General features: G+C 45.2%; 1 protein-coding gene across 1 annotated transcript in view; it reads right to left on the minus strand.

The window, feature by feature from the left end:
- dnai3 (dynein axonemal intermediate chain 3) overlaps positions 1–16,517 on the minus strand; it is a 79,992-nt gene that overhangs the window by 17,518 nt on the left and 45,957 nt on the right. Inside the window, exons 12-18 of the mRNA XM_080196450.1 lie at positions 11,513–11,635; positions 9,319–9,392; positions 7,920–8,067; positions 6,050–6,134; positions 4,985–5,112; positions 3,389–3,452; positions 140–270 (exon numbers count right to left, since the gene is read on the minus strand). Of these exons, the coding sequence (XP_080052576.1) occupies positions 140–270; positions 3,389–3,452; positions 4,985–5,112; positions 6,050–6,134; positions 7,920–8,067; positions 9,319–9,392; positions 11,513–11,635 (753 nt within the window). The remainder of the gene's footprint in view (positions 1–139; positions 271–3,388; positions 3,453–4,984; positions 5,113–6,049; positions 6,135–7,919; positions 8,068–9,318; positions 9,393–11,512; positions 11,636–16,517) is intronic.

The raw sequence follows: 16,517 nt of genomic DNA on the forward strand, positions 1-16,517 counted from the left end.
CAGACCATTGGCAGATGAGAACGGTGGGACGGGCACCCTTCACAAGTACACAGCAGGAAGGTGGGCAATGAGAAATGTCGGGTGTGTTCTAAACAGTTTTCAATAATTAAGCAGAAAAGTTGAAATGGTAACTACTCACAGTGACGCCTTCCTTCCAAATGGCAAATGTCCATCCTCCAACAGTCAAAATGATATCCCCAAAGAAAGGTGACCTTTGCACTGTGTTTACAGGACCATCATGCACTGGGTAGCAATGAATTGGTCTTGGGGCTGTAATATTAATAAACACATATGTATAATTTATATGTATCTGTCTTTTAAAAAGGACAAAGAATTGAACCTTTTGTCTTCAAAGTGAAAAAGCCTGCGTTGGATGCACTGAGAGAGTTATTGTTCCAATCGTGCGAAGGTCAGTTTGTCTGAAGCACAAACAGCTTAACTCCAACTGACAAAACTGATTTTCAGATTTGATTCTCAGCCTCTCGTGCTGAGTTGGATGGAATCGATATGAAGATATCGATATGTGGCTAGCAGAACTTCAGAAACAAACAGCCAGTGTAATTCATTCCTTCAAGGGATGTGGGTTTCACTGGCTATGCCAGCACTTATTGACCTTCAGGGGGTGGTGGTGAGCTGTCTTCAGTCCCTTAGGTGTAGGTACAACCACAGTGCTGTTAGGGAGGGAGTTCCAGGGTTTTGACCCCGTGACAGTGAAAGAACAGCGATACATTTCCAAGTCAGGGGTGGTGAGCGACTCAGGGGGAAACCTCCAAGTGCTAGTGTTCTCATGCATCTGTTACCCTTGTCCTTCTAGATGGCAGTGGTCATTAGTTTGGAAGGTGCTATCTAGGGAACTTTGGTGAGTTCCTGCAATGCATCTTGTGGATGGGACACGGCTGCCACTGTGCGTTGGTGTTATAGAGAGGGAATGTTTGGATGGGGTGCCAATTGAACAGGCTGTTTTGCCCTAAATAGTGTTGAGTAGTTGCTGTTTTAATTCCAAGTTTTTATTGAATTCAAATTTCACCGCCTGCTGTGATGGGATTCGAACCCAGATCCTCAGAGTGTTTCCTCAGAAGGAATGCTTCAAAAATGCAGATAATGAAAATACAACAAAACTTACTCTAACTTATAAATCAAAGAAAGGGTTTAATTAAAAAAAAACTTCAATACTCCAAACTTGGGGCCTCGCCCTGGGCCACTCCAAATTCCCTACAATTCTACCTAGTTCCTTATTTATACTGAATCAGCTGGTCAGCTGACTATTACATCACTCTGTAATTGGTTCCATGGTTTACTGGGTCAGCTGACCCTTACATCTTGTTCCTATTGGTCACATTACATCCAATACAAAGTTGTCACTGGTTACATTCTGACACAGAGCACTACCCTGGGTCTCAGGATTACTAATTCAGTGACAATACACTGTTGCCTCTCTGTGGGTATAAATTAACTTATCAAACTTCCCGTGTGCATGCAGCATTTGCAGTTTGCAAACACAGCACCAAACTGACCTGCAAATTTCCCCAAATAATGGAAGAGTTCAGCGTGTCCACAGACCCAACTGCTCGCAAATGAATGAGAAAATAAATCACTGCCAACTACCAATTAATGAACTAAGTTAAAGGCTGCAGAGTTTGATTTATTTGTTGGTTAGATGTCTTCCATCAATGTCTGTGTGAAATTACCCAGGGGATGATTTCCCTCGGTGCTGTAAACCTTTACAGTTCTAAAATGTACGTGTGTAAGTTTAGATGGCACCCCCAGGCTACAAGGTCAACATGGTAAATTTAGGTTAGGATGCATTGGCCATGCTAAATCCACCCTCAGTGTACCCGACCAGGCGCCGGAGTGTGGCAACTAGGGGATTCTCACAGTAACTTCATTGCAGTGTTAATATAAGCCTACTTGCGACACTAATAAATAAATTTAGACAGAGCGTCACGTACTGGTTAAGGCATCATAATCCACTTCTCTGCCTTATTTTTCTCCTATAAGACACTTTTAAAAACTCTTCTCTGGAACCTGAGGCTCACTGTCAAATTTTGTTTGTTTATGCTCCTGTGAAGCATCCTGGGATATTTCCATTCCTCCTCCTTGTAACGTACTCCAACCACAGGTTCCCGTCCAACTGGACCGCGACTGTGTTTGCAAAATACCGCAAAGGCCCAGAAACTCTTGCACTCTCCCTGCCGGCAGGTATAGGATCATAGAATCCCCGCATTGCTGAAACAGGCCATTCAGCCCATCGAGCCTGCACTGACAACAATCCTACTCCATAACCCCACATATTTACCCTATTAATCCTTCTGACACTAAGGGGCAATTTAGCTCGGTCAATGTCCTTTGGGGACACTAATGTCCCTTTAGGGAAGGAAATCTGCTGTGCTCACCCGATCTGGCCTACATGTGACTCCAGAGCCACAGCAATGTGGTTGACTCTCCTCTGAAATGGCCTAGCAAGCCACTCAAATCAAGGGCAACTAGGGATGGGCAATAAATGCTGGCCAGCCAATGATGCCCATGTCCCACGAATGAATTAAAAAATAAACAACCTAACCTGCACATCTTTGGACTGTGGGAGGAAACCGGAGCACCCGGAGGAAACCCACGCAGACACGAAAAGAATGTCCCGACTTCACACAGACAGTGATCCTGAGGCTGGAATTGAATCCGGTTCCCTGGCGCTGTGAGGCAGGGTTATTGCTAACCACTGTGCCATTGTGCCACCCTAACCACTGTGCCAGCGTATGTCAGAAGGATTTAGCAGGTGAACACCCACTCTGTTTGGCTGCTCTGATGAACCTGTTATAATTTGCGTTCATCAAATCCTGGGGTGGGACTCAAACCTGAAATCTCCAGCTCCGAGGCAGGGACACTAGAACATAAGAACATAAGAAATAGGAGCAGGAGTAGGCCATCTAGCCCTTCGAGCCTGCCCCGCCATTCAATAAGATCATGGCTGATCTGAAGTGGATCAGTTCCACTTTCCCGCCCTCTCCCCATAACCCTTAATCTCCTCTCTTATCAAAAACCCATCAACCCGCGTCTTAAAAATATTTAGCGAGGTAGCCTCCACCACTTCAACGGGCAGAGAATTCCAGAGATTCACCACCCTTTGAGTGAAGAAGTTCCTCCTCAACTCCGTTCTAAACCGCCCCCCCTTTATCTTGAGGCTGTGCCCTCTAGGAGAGTTTCACAGTTGCTTCATTGCAGTGTTAATCTAAGTTTACTTGCGGCACTAATAAATAAACTCAAACTTACCTACTGCAGCACGAGACTGCCTTTTATTACTGTGAAGGCTGCTCAAAGCAGCCAGAAGCCACACATTAAATTTCATCTGACTTATATTTTCCAGTGTTTGGAACTTTGTGAATTGTATACTTACTGGTCACTTTTCCAGTATCCACGTCTTTTTCAATTTGCCAGTCTACAGAAGTAACTTCTCCATCCTAAAGGATCCAAAATAAATGGGATACTTTCAACAGGTTTCTATCCAACATTCTCTCACTAGGTTTGAACATCACCCCTGTGCCTGCCTCCTCCCATCCTCATAGCAGCTGGATTTTAAAATTCTCACCTTTGCCTTCAATACCCATCATGGCTTGGAGCCGCCTATCTCTGTAATCTCCTCTGACGCCACAACTGTCTGGGATTTGAGCGCTCCTCCAGTTCTGGCCTCTTATCCACCCCTTATTCCATCATTGGCAGCCGTGCCTCTGTCTGCCTGAGCCCAAGCTCTGGAATTCCCTCTCTAAAACATCTCTGCCTCGCTCTTCCTCTTCGAGCTTTCCTTACACTTATCTTTCAGATCAAGCTTTTTGTCACCTGTCTACTATCTCCCAATCTGGCTTGGTGTCAGACTTTGTTATATAATGTTCCTCTGAAGCATCTTGGGACATCTCATTATACCTGGGGCGTTGTAGACATCAAACTCCATAGCAGATAAACATAGCGGATGATGAAAAGACTATTGGTTGTCCAAACAGTGTTGAGCAAAATCAGCTTTGAGATGGATACAACTCGATTTATTTACTAGCTGGATTGTAGGCTTTAAAATCATGGGGCGTATTTTTTGCAAAAAAATTCTAAGAGGGCGATCTTATGAACAAAGTTCTAAGAACAAGTGTGAAAATGGAGAAATTTGCACCATTTATTGGGCAACATAAAACTTGAACTGAGTACAAGTGTACACAGTATATGTGAGATCTGCCAACTCTCCTCCCCCCCCCCCCGCCAGGCATCCTCAATCACCAGCCCCCACAGGTCCCTCAGACATCACCCTTGGACCCCCCCCTCCACACGCCCTCTCAGACAGCCCTCATCGACTCTCTCCACATACCCTCCCCACACAGACTTTCCCATACACCCCCAGACAGACCCCCCCATAGGAACCACCCCCACAGAAACACACACCCCCCCGTTCAATTGCTGGCCTCTCCATCGCCAATAAGCAGCCTGAAACCCTCTCCCCGATCATTGGTCCCACCTTTAGCCCTCAACACCCCCCAATGCAGAGTTCCCCCCTTTCCTACCGACCTCCCCCATCGATCTGGCCCCACCTCTCAGGCCCCCTTTGGCACTGCCCAGTGGGCTATGCCAGGGTATCCAATGGGGACCAGTGAGACCAGGGACCCAGACTGGCACTGCCCAAGGGTCACTGCCCCTCTCCAACCAGCCAGGGGCCTCAATGGCCTGTGGTCCCACTGACGAGGCCTCCTGTCTGGTCCCTGTTGAATCTCACTAAATCTCTCAATTTACGCACATTGAAATAATAATCTGCCTTCCTATTTAAATGTTAACTTGAAACAAAACCTTGTAGCGTTAACTCTGCTTCTCTCTCCACAGATGCTGCCAGACCGGCTGGGATATCCCAGGAGCTTGTTTTTAAAATCAGATGGCCTGTTACCTCCTCAGGGCTGCTATTGTAATGAGAAAGCTCCAACCTAAACAAATAATCACGGCTCAGATTAATCAGACTTACCTCAGTACCAATAAATAAGTTGGTATTTATTTCAGTCAAGGTGGTCATATCCCTGCTTGCAGGAATATCCATGGTCCCATAATCTGCACCTTCCCCTTTACCTTTTCCAAAGTTCAGCTGGGCCTTTTCTGTTGAAAAATTTGACTGCATTTACTTTAACAATTCCATTACCTACGAAGGAGTTTCAGAATGCAAAGAATAGTTTGAAAGGAATTAAAAGGCCGCTTGATCTGATTTGATTTATTATCAAATATATTAGCATATAGTGATAAGAGTTGTTTCTTGCGTGCTAAACAGGCAAAGCATACCTTTTATAGAGAAGGAAAGGAGAGAGAGTGCAGAATGTAGTGTTACAGTCATAGCTAGAGAAAGATCAACTTAATGCAAGGTAGGTCCATTCAAAAGTCTGACAGAAGCAGGGAAGAAGCTGTTCTTGACTCGGTTGGTACTGGACCTCAGACTTTTATATATTTTTCTCGATGGAAGAAGGTGGAAGAGGGTATGTCCAAGGTGCACGGGGTCCTTGATCATGCTGTTCTTTTTTGGGCAAATTAAACTTTTAGGCAACAGCTCTTCCCGTGGCAGCGGGAAGTGTAGACAGAGTCAATGGACGGGAGGCTGGTTTGCCTGATGGATTGGGCCTCATTCACCCCACTGTTTGTCGTCTCTTGCGGTCATTATGAGAATGTTCAAAATGTTTAGATAAAGTGAAATGTTTCCACTTGTTTGGGGCGATAAACATAAATATGTGGCCAACTCCTGCTCCTATTTGGAATGTATATCAAAGGTGAAGAATCCTGTTTATTAATAGACAAAAAGCTCACAGCACAGAATAATCATTGGATAGTTACCGTCACATTCAGTGCGTAAATTCAATTTAAAAATGTAACTATCACGTACGTATCTTAGTTTCAAGAGATGTTCACACAAGATTAGTCCTGTGGAAATTCTCTTTACTTGATTAAAGAAATAAAGGACTGGTTTACACTTAACAGCTAAGATATTTCTTGTAAAATTGTTGTAAATTGTATTATAAGGAACAGAAGGGGATAGAAATGTATTTACCGTAGGCTTTGTCGCTGCATTTCTCTTTCATGCTGATTTTCATAGGGCTATAATCTCCAATGGCTGTAATCTTAGGTAATGCCACCTGTGAGGGATTCAGATTAAAATGATTTATTCTTGGAATCACAGAATGTCAGGTCAAGGCTATTGAATCTATCCTACTTGTGCCAGCTGTAAGGTAGAGACATCCCCTTTATTTATTTTGAAAATTTATCCAATTCCTTTTTTGGTCTTAATCTTCCGCTTTCCACACCGGTGGGATCTTCTGATCCCGATGGTGGCTCATCGCCCCTGCGTGTTTCCCGGCGCTGTGGACTGGAACCAATGGGAAATCCCATCGATTACAATGAGACCAGAAGATCCCACAGCTGGCCAATGGCATGCCACCTCCTGCTGCTGGCCAATGGCACGCAGTCTCCCGCCACTGGCCAATGGAGCGCGCCCTCCTGCTGCCGAGAAAAATGCCATGGGGAGGTTAGAGAATCTCGGCGACTATTGAATCTGTTCCCATCACCCTATCAGGCAACGCATTCCAGATCATAACAACCCATTGTGTATAAAAGAATCTCCTTCGGTTCTCTCACCGTTATCTTCAATCTGTCTCTGCTTTCTGCCTGCAGGTCCAGGCAGCAACTGCTTGTATTCTAAAATGAAAATGAAACTGGACTTTTCTGCCAGCTCAGCGTCTCCCATTAATCACATGACTATGTCCCTGTCAATCAACCTAATCAAAAACACAGGTGACTCTGCAACCCTAATCTAAAATCCCAGGAGAGCCTAAATGAACAAAAGCTCCATTAACTCTACAAACTAGCACATTCCTGGTTAAAATCAGTTACTATCCTGCATTCATAGCATCTACTGCATGTTTCCATCTCCAACACGAGAGACTCTAACCATCACCCCTTAACATTCAATGACATTACCATCTCTGAATTCCCCCACTGTTGGCATCCTAGAAGTTATCATTGACTAGAAATGGAATTGAACCAGCTATATAAATACTGTGGCTACCACAGCAGGTCTGATGCTAGGAATCCTGTGGAGAGTAACTCACCTTCCGACTCCCCCCCCCCCCCCCCCCACCGCCATCCAACCCCCCCCCCCCCCCCCACCCCCCCAACCCCCAACCAAAGCCTGTCCACCATCTGCAAAGAAGGTCAGGTGTGTGGCATAACATGCTCCACTTGCCTGGATTAGTGCAGCTTCAACATCACTCAAGAAGTTTTTAAAAATTAATTCTTGGGACATGGGTGTCGCTGGCTGACCAGCACTTGTTGCCCAACTTTAGTTGCCCAAGGAAGGCAGTTCAGAGTCAACCACATTGCCATGGCTCTGGAGTCACATGTCGGCCAGACGTCAGATTTCCTTCCCTAAAGGATGTTCGTGGACCAGATGGGTTTTCCCAACAATGAAAATGGCTTCACGGGTCATGGGTAGATTCTTAATTCAGATTTTTTTTTGAATTCAAATTTCACCATTTGCCGTGGCGGGATTTGAACCCGGGTCCCCAGCACGTTAGCTAACTTTCTGGACTAATAGTCTAGCGATAATACCACTAGGCCATCACCTCCCTTCCACTTGAGACCATCCAGCAGCTCACGGGATTGGCACCACATTCACTCCCTCCTTCATCGACGCAGAGCGGCAGCAATGTGAACCATCTACAAGATGCTGAGGTCTCTTGGCCGGCACCTCCCAAACCCACAACCTTTACCGCTTAGAGACAGCAGGGCAGCAGACACAGGAGCGCCTTCCGACGGGGCCACAGAAGTGCCGTCCACGGATACGCAAAGGTGAGGCTGTTTCCACCAAGTGTAATTCTGTCATGGCTACTTCAACATTTTCATATTAAACATATTCACATTACCTGATGTATAGGCTTCCAATAGAGAGCAAGATGTTTAAAAGTGTTAGGTACTCCTTCAGGGTTTGGAAGCTCTTTCTCCATTTTCTGTCTCTCTTGCCTTGTCAGGACGCGGGCTTTGGACCGTCGAACATCCCAGAACAAGATGGAGCTGCGGAAAAGTGATGCTGTAAGCTTTCCCCAATTTACGTACACTGAGTAGGCAGTGTGTAGTGTGTGCATATATACACAGAGACAGGGACACGGAACATTCATGCTGTCACAATGAGAAACCAACCTCCAACGTGACACTAAAAGGACAGCTATGAGCATTCAAAATAGGAGCAGCACTAGGCCATTCGGCCCTCATGCTTTCTCTGCTATTCAACAAGTTCATAGCTAATCCGTTTGTGCTTTGAGATTTTTAGAATGGGATTGGAGATTTTTTTTGCGTGATCTTATGATCTCATCCCACCAGTCAATAGGCGTGAGAAGGTGGTCAGATTGCACACAAAGTGAAAAGTTGGAAACGCGCCTGTTTTTACGTCGGTTCTGATCTTTGGAGCCATTTTTTTCTGGATTTCGTACTCAAAACATAGTCACGAGTCATTGGTTATGACAGTGCAGAGTGCAGAAAAGATTGACTGGGATGCTACGGGGACTTGATGGTTTGCATTATAAGGAGAGACTGGACAGACTGGGACTTTATTCTCTGGAGTGTAGAGGGGTGATCTTACAGACGTCTGTAAAATAATGAGGGGCACAGATCAGCTAAATAGTTAATATCTTTTCCCAAAGGTAGGGGAATTTAAAACTAGAGGGCATAGGTTTAAGGTGGGAAGGGAGAGATACAAAAGGTCCAGAGGGCCAATGTTTTCACACAGTGGCTGGTGAGCGTCTTGAACAAGTTGCCAGAGGTAGTGATAGAGGGGAGTACAATTTTGTCTTTTAGACAATTACATGGGTAAGGTGGGTATAGAGGGATAGATGGGGGCAATTGGGGCTAGTTTAGGGGTTTAAAATAAAAAGGGCGACATGGACAAGTTAAGCCAAAGGGCCTGTTTCCATGCTGTAAACCTCAATGACTCTATATGCTTGACAGATTCCCCATTGCTAGCCTAGTGTACACAGGGAGTGATGATTAAAACTGCTGTCTTCACTGAGGGCTGTCACACTCTGCAAATTCGATAAAATGAAATGAGGATCTCCTGCGATTAAACCGAGCAGCATTTTTATCCTAGACCCCCGAACATGCCCTTGCCCAGCCCGACCTCCCCCACCCCTCCCCACCTCGGCAACCGTGGGACCAGGAACAGGACCAAATCTTTGAAATGACGGACAGCCATCAGTTAAAGCTTCTCTATTGACGGTGATGTGAAAAGGTAAAGAGACAGGAAACAAAACATGAAAATTGCATATTTACCAGTCAGTAGAGCATGTGACAAGTTGGACACAAGCCCCTTCCGCCGTCTCACACGGAACACCAAACTGTATTATCTTGAAAAAGAATCACGTTGTTCTCATCAGCAAAGTGATTGGCTTTAGGCAGCGTTACAGTAACAATCAAATACACTGGGGGCGATCCTCCCTTCCCGCTGTGTGGCTGTTTTAGTTCAGTGGGCTGGGAGACTCAAGTGGAAGCTGGTTTGTGGGCCTGAGCGCATCTCCCAGCATCATAGAACATTACAGCGCAGTACAGGCCCTTCGCCCGACCAGTGGAACCAATCTAATGACCCTCTAACCTAAACTATTCCAATGTTATCCATATGCCTATCCACTGACCATTTGAATGCCCTTAAAGTTGGCGAATCCACAACTGCTGCAGGCAGGGCATTCCACGCCCTTACTACCCTCTGAGTAAAGAACCTACCTCTGACATCCGTCCTATAATTATCACCCCTCAATTTAAAGCTACGTCCCCTCGTGTTAGCCATCACCATCCAAGGAAAAAGGCTCTCACTGTCCACCCTATTTAACCCTCTGATCATCTTGTATGCCTCAAGCATACAATGGTACCTTACACAATGCTACCTTACACAACCCGGGTTCGATTCCGGCCTTGAGTGACTGTTTGTGTGGAGCCTGCACGGCCTCCCCGTGTTTGTGTGGAGCCTGCACGGTCTCCCCGTGTCTGCGTGGGTTTCCTCCGGTTTCCTCCCACAATCCAAAAGTGTGCAACGTAGGTTGATTGGCCATGCTCAAATTGCCCCTTAGTGTCAGGGGGACTGGTGGGGTAAACACATGGGGTTACAAGTTGTGACTGTCATTGATGCAGATGTGATGAGCCAAGTGGCCTCCTTCTGCACTGTAGGGACTCTAGGATTCTATAAGTATTCAATCTAGCTGACTTTCCCAGTGTAATACTGAAGGAGCACTAACATGAGAGGGGATGTTAAACCCAGGCCCTGGCCACCTCTTGTAGATGTAAAAGATCCCACAGAATGATTGGAAGCAAGAACAAACCTGATATTCCAGTGTCCCTGCCGGACCTTATCTCTAAACCAACATCTACCAGACTATCCAGTCATCTTCTGTTTGCCGTGATCAAGATGCAAGTTTCACAGGCCGGCTAGGTTTAAACTTGGCTTCCGCATTTTGGGAAAGGTTCACACTCAAGGAAAAGGTATAAATATTTCTGTAACAATCCTGGAGGTCATGGGTCACCTGATCACAACCTCCTCAAGGCCAATTACTGATGGGTAAGGAATGCTGGTCCAGCCCGCAATGCCCACATCCCACAAACAAATCAAAAGAATGAGTTGATTTGAAGAGGAGTTTTTCTCAATGGATGTGGGTGTCACAGACAAGGCTGGCATTTATTATCCATTCCTACATCGTTCCAGAAATCAACTAGATTGCTGTGGGTCAGAGATCAGCTAATCAGAACAGCAGATAGAACATAGAACATAGAACACTACAGCGCAAACAGGCCCTTCGGCCCACAAGTTGCGCTGATCACATCTATACCTACCAAGCCATAGAACTATCTGTAACTCCCAATCCCATTAAATCCCATGTACTCATCCAGAAGTCTTTTAAAAGACCCCAGCGCGTTCGCCTCTACCACCACCGACGGCAGTCGATTCCACTCACTCACCACCCTCTGAGTGAAAAACTTACCCCTGACATCTCCTGTGTACTTGCTCCCCAGCACCTTAAACCTGTGTCCTCTCGTAGCGACCATTTCAGCCCTGGGAAATAGCCTCCGAGAATCCACCCTATCTATTCCTCTCAACATTTTATAAACCTCTATCAGGTCACCTCTCAACCTTCATCTCTCCAGGGAGAAGAGACCTAGCTCCCTCAGCCTATCTTCATAAGGCATGCCTCCCAATCCAGGCAACATCCTTGTAAAAGATGTCCTTCCCCAAAAAAGGCCTTTATCATCCAAGTGAGTTCATCAGCTCAGCCCGTGGTCACTGTTCCTGATACGAGGTTTTGTTTAATTTTTGATTCAGTTTTATTTAATGAATTGAATTTTAATTCCACAGTGACTATGGTGGGATTTGAACTCACATTTTCCTGATCATTAGAACTCTGGATTACTAGACCAGAAAAGACCCACTAATCGATGAGGTATCAAAGACCATCAAGTTCCATATGAAATGTTTCTTTACCTCAAAGTGGTCTGGTATCCAGCAAATATCGGTAATAACCAATTTGTGTCCATTTTCAACAGACGATACTCCACAGTAATGAGCAATGGGTACCTCCAAATGAGGCGCAGGGTCTAACTCAGGCTGGAAGACAAAACACAAAAGGCGTAATCCAATGTTATTATCCAAATTTCCAAACAACAAGATCCACAAAATGCTCTGATTGAGTTGATACCCAAAAACACTCCCAGAATGATTTTATAATTTCTCATTCCAGAGCAAAGGAAACTGGAAACGGGGCAGCACAGCGGTTAGGATTGCTGCCTCACAGTGCCAGGAACCCAGGTTCGATTCCCGCTTGGATGACTGTTCGTGTGGGTGTATGCACATTCTCCCCGTGTCTGTGTGGGTTTCCTCCGGGTGCTCTGGATCCCTGCCACAGTCCAAAGATGTGTGGGTTAGGTGGATTGGCCATGCTAAATTGCCCCTTAGTGTCAGGGGGACTTGCTAGGGTAATTCATGGGGTTGTGGGGACAGGGACTGGGTGGGATTGTGGTTGGTGCAGACTCAATGAGCCAAATGGCCTCCTTCTGCACTGTAGGGATTCTATGAGGACATATTAGCAACTCACGCTTTTAGAGATTCCCCCATAAAGAATCTGCCTACTTCAGTACTCCCGACCCTCCCACGTTAAAGCTCTGGGATTCTGAAAATCGGAATGATTTGGAAAGTCTCCTCAAATTATTCTCATTGCCTGCGATGTCTGGGTAACAATTCAGCATGTTTGAAAAGAATTTTTAGATCTAAAACCATTTGATCTACGAAGAAACTGACTCATAGATAATGAGATTATTAAATGGTTCATTAGAGATTTTTAAAATCCATTTGTGGTGATTTTTATCAGATCACTGACAGACTGAGGAGTAAGAATCATCCAATGTGCTTAAATTTGATTTAAGTCCCATTTTCAGCCAAATTAATCAAACTCCAGTTATTGTTCTTAGACATCAAGGGACACTTTATAGAAAATAAGAAACAATTAAATTTTATTGCACTACGCAATTCGGGAAGGTTATTGCAATCCAGTCCTCGAGCTACAAGGTGGATAATTCTGTTGAACCCAGACATTGTGCTGGGATCTGACACATTCAATGAATGTTATATATTGGAGAGGGTGGAGCAATTAAAGAAAAGTGCTTCAGTCAGGCCTAGCAATGAGTTTAGAGAGCAACCAGACCAAGTGGCTGAAAGCACTGGTTATAAACGGGTACGGTGAGACAGTGTTCCTGTTACTGGCTGGCAATCCTCAGGACAGCCCCAAAGAACAGGCCCTTTGGCCCTCCAAGTCTGTGCCGATGCAGAGGCCTCTCTAAGCTAATATTTTCTTGCCTCTACATGGCCCATATCCCTCCATTCCCTGCCTATTCATTTATATATACAGATGTCTCTCGAACATTGTTATAGAATCTGCTTCTTCCACCTCCTCCAACAGCTCATTCCAGGCATTCACTACCCTCTGTATGAAAAACTTGCCCCCGACATCTCCTTTACACCCTCCCCCTCTCACTTTCAACCTTTGCCCCCGAGTAATTGACTCTTTGATCCTGGGAAAGAAAGACTCTGACTATCCACTCTATCCAAGCCTGTCATAGTCTTGTAAACCTCTATCAGTTTCCCCCTCATCCTCTGATGCTCCAATGAAAACAATCCAAGTTTGTTCAAACTTTCTTCATAGTCCATATCGTCCAAACCAGGCAACTTCCTGGTAAATCTCTTCTGCACCCTTTCCAATCATCAACATCCTTCCGGTAGTGTGGCAACCAGAATTATACACAATACTCCAAATGTGGCCCAACCAAAATCTTACACAGCTGCAACATGATTTTCCACTTCCTTTACTCAATGTCTTGACCAATGAAGGCCAGCATGCTATATGCCGTCTTGACCACCTTGTCCACCTGAGTTGCCACCTTCAGGGAACGGTGGATCTGCAAGCTTAGATCCCTCTGTATGCCAATATTTCTAAGGGCTCTACTTTTTACTGTATACTTTCCTTCTCCAGTAGATCTTCTAAATCGCATCACCTCACATTTTTCCAGGTTAAATTCCATCTGCCATCTTTCAGCCTGCTGTATCCTCTGACAATCCTCCTCACTATCCACCAGTCCCCCAATTTTTGTATCATCTGCAAATTTACTAATCAGCCACCTACATTTTCCTCCAAATCATTTGCATATATTACAAACAAGAGGCCCCAGCACTGATCCTTGTGGGACGCTGCTTGTCACAGATCTCCAGTTAGAAAAGTACCATCCATTGCTACTCTCTGCTTTCTAAGCCCAAGCCAGTTTTGTATCCATTTTGCCAGTTCACCTCAGATCCCACATGACTTCACCTTCTGTATCAGCTGTCTTGAGGAACCTTATTGAAAACTTTACTCAAGTCCATGTCTACAACATCCACTGCCCTGCCCAATTTTTTTTGTCACTTCCTCACAGAACTTAATCAAGTTTGTGAGACACGACCTCTTCTTCACAAAACCATGTTCCCTATCGCTAACAAGTCTATTTTCTTCCAGATTTGAGTACATCCTGTCCCTAAGAATCTTCTCCAATAATTTTCCCACAACTGACGTAAGGCTCACAGGCCCGTCATTTCCTGAATTGTCTCTTCTGCCCTTCTTAAACAGAGGAACAATGTTAGCTACTCTCCAATCCTCTGGTACCTCACCCGTGGCTACAGAGGATACAAAGATTTTGGCCAAGGCCTCAGCAATTTTTTCCCTCGCCTCTCTCAGTATTCTGGGATAGACCCTGTCTGGCTCCGGGGGTTTGTCCACCTTAATATCTTTCAAAACTTCCAATACCTCCTCCCCTTTTATCTCAACATGTCCTAGAATGTCAACACCCTCCTTTTGACGACACTCACCATCCATCACATCCTTCTCCTTTGTGAATACTGATGCAAAGTATGCGTTTTCAAACTCATCACTCAAGCAGGGGAATTGAAATTCAATGAAGTAAATAAAATCATTTTCAGTTATGGTGACTATAAAAACCCATAAGAACATAAGAAATAGGAGCAGGAGTAGGCCAACTAGCCCTTCGAGCCTGCCCCGCCATTCAATAAGATCATGGCTGATCTGTCGTGGCTCAGTTCCACATCCTCATCTGGTTCACTAATTCCCCTTTAAGGAAGGAAATCTGCTGTCCTTACCCGGTCTGGCCTACATGTGACTCCAGAGACACAGCAATATGTGGTTGACCCTTAACTACCCATCAAATAGTCAAACCAGCCACTCAGTGATAAAAAGACTGCTCACTGTCACCTTCTCAAGGGCAATTTAGGATGGGAAATAAATGCTGACCTGACCAGCAATGTCCACATTGCTCAGGTGAGTACATTTAAGGGGAGATTTGAAGTTGAGGAGAGTGCATCGCAAATTTGTTCAGATAAGGAATGGAGTCCCAGAGAGGGTACATGATTTTTAGGGCAGACAGAGGGAGTGACAGGGTGGCACAGTGGGTTAGCACAGCTGCCTCACAGCGCCAGGGACCGGGTTCGATTCCCGGCTTGGGTCACTGTCTGTGTGGAGTCTGTATGTTCTCCCCGTGTCTGTGTGGGTTTCCTCCGGGCGCTTCAGTTTCCTCCCACAGTCCGAAAATGTACGGATTAGGTGGATTGGACATGTTAAATTAATCTTAAAGTCAGGGAGATTAATAGGGTAAATGCATGGGGTTATGGGGATAGGGCCTGGGTGGGATTGTGGTCGGTGCAGACTCGATGGGCTGAATGGCCTCTTTCTGCACTGGAGGTATTCTATAATTCTACGAGAGAGTAAATGGGAGCTAATGCACGGTAGTCTGCTTCCTTTTTATTTCATTTTTATCCTTCCTGAGCTTGTCTGTCACCTTGAGTTTACTGATCGGCAGAGGGGATTATTTCCAGTTGAAGTGAGGCTGCAGCACAGATGGGAAACTATACAGCGACGTGAAGTTCACAGACAATCCAAACCCATTTCCACGCTGCAGCCAGCTGTCATTTCCAGTAAAGATCAATAAATGCACAGGCCTCCCACACAAAAATCTTGTGGTTCCTTTATGGTGGGTTTACACAATTGCCAAGATGAATGATTTAAGGTGCTTGATTCTCTTGTCTATTTGAGAGAGGGCAGCATCCGTATCCTGACTTTAATGCACATGTTTGCAGAGTATTTCATATCCAGGAGCTCTATTTAATTCTGGAGCCTCTGGCAGACACTCCTTTTACTTACGCTGCCAATCAGAAAACTCCTGCCAGGAAAATACTGGGAGAAAAGCAAAGGGTTTGGAGAAAATAATAGGTCAGGATTTTACCCAGGGCATGTCTCTCCCCCCGCAGCAGATACAGCGAGCCAATGAAATTCCCGTTTATTTTGACGGGACTGTAATGTCCCACCGGACAGGCGAGACTAATATCCTGGCGTTAGTCTTTAAAAACATTTGAAGTTAATTATCCAATCTATTGGTCACACGAGAGAAAAGATGGCAGCATGGCTTACATTAACGCCTGTGAATAGCAGCGATGGAGAAAAACCTTTCACTGCAGATAATTATCCTTTTCGAAAGTCTGGATTCGATCCGCCTCCAGCACACACTCAGGAAGCTCGTTCCAGATTCCGACATTCTCTGTGTAACAACCTTTTCCTGGTGATGCCATTCTTTTGCAAATTGGTCTCCTTCTGGTTCTTGGGCCTTCTGCCATTTCTCCCTGCTTTTCATTAAAATCTCGATCAAATCTCCTCTTAATCTTCTCTTCTCCAAAGAGGACAATCACACCTTTGAACCACAGAATCCCTGCTGTGCAGAAAGAGGCCATTCGGCCCATTGAGCCTACACTGACTCTCTGATTTGATTTGATTTATTATTGTCATATGTATTAACGTACAGTGGAAAAGTATTGTTTCTTGTGTGCGATACAGACAAAGCATACCGTTCATAGAGAAGGAAACGAGAGCGTTCAGAATGTAGTGTTACAGTCATAGCTA

This window comes from Carcharhinus amblyrhynchos, chromosome 9, assembly GCF_965287045.1.
Source record: "Carcharhinus amblyrhynchos chromosome 9, sCarAmb.v2.hapA, whole genome shotgun sequence".
Lineage (NCBI taxonomy): Eukaryota > Metazoa > Chordata > Chondrichthyes > Carcharhiniformes > Carcharhinidae > Carcharhinus > Carcharhinus amblyrhynchos.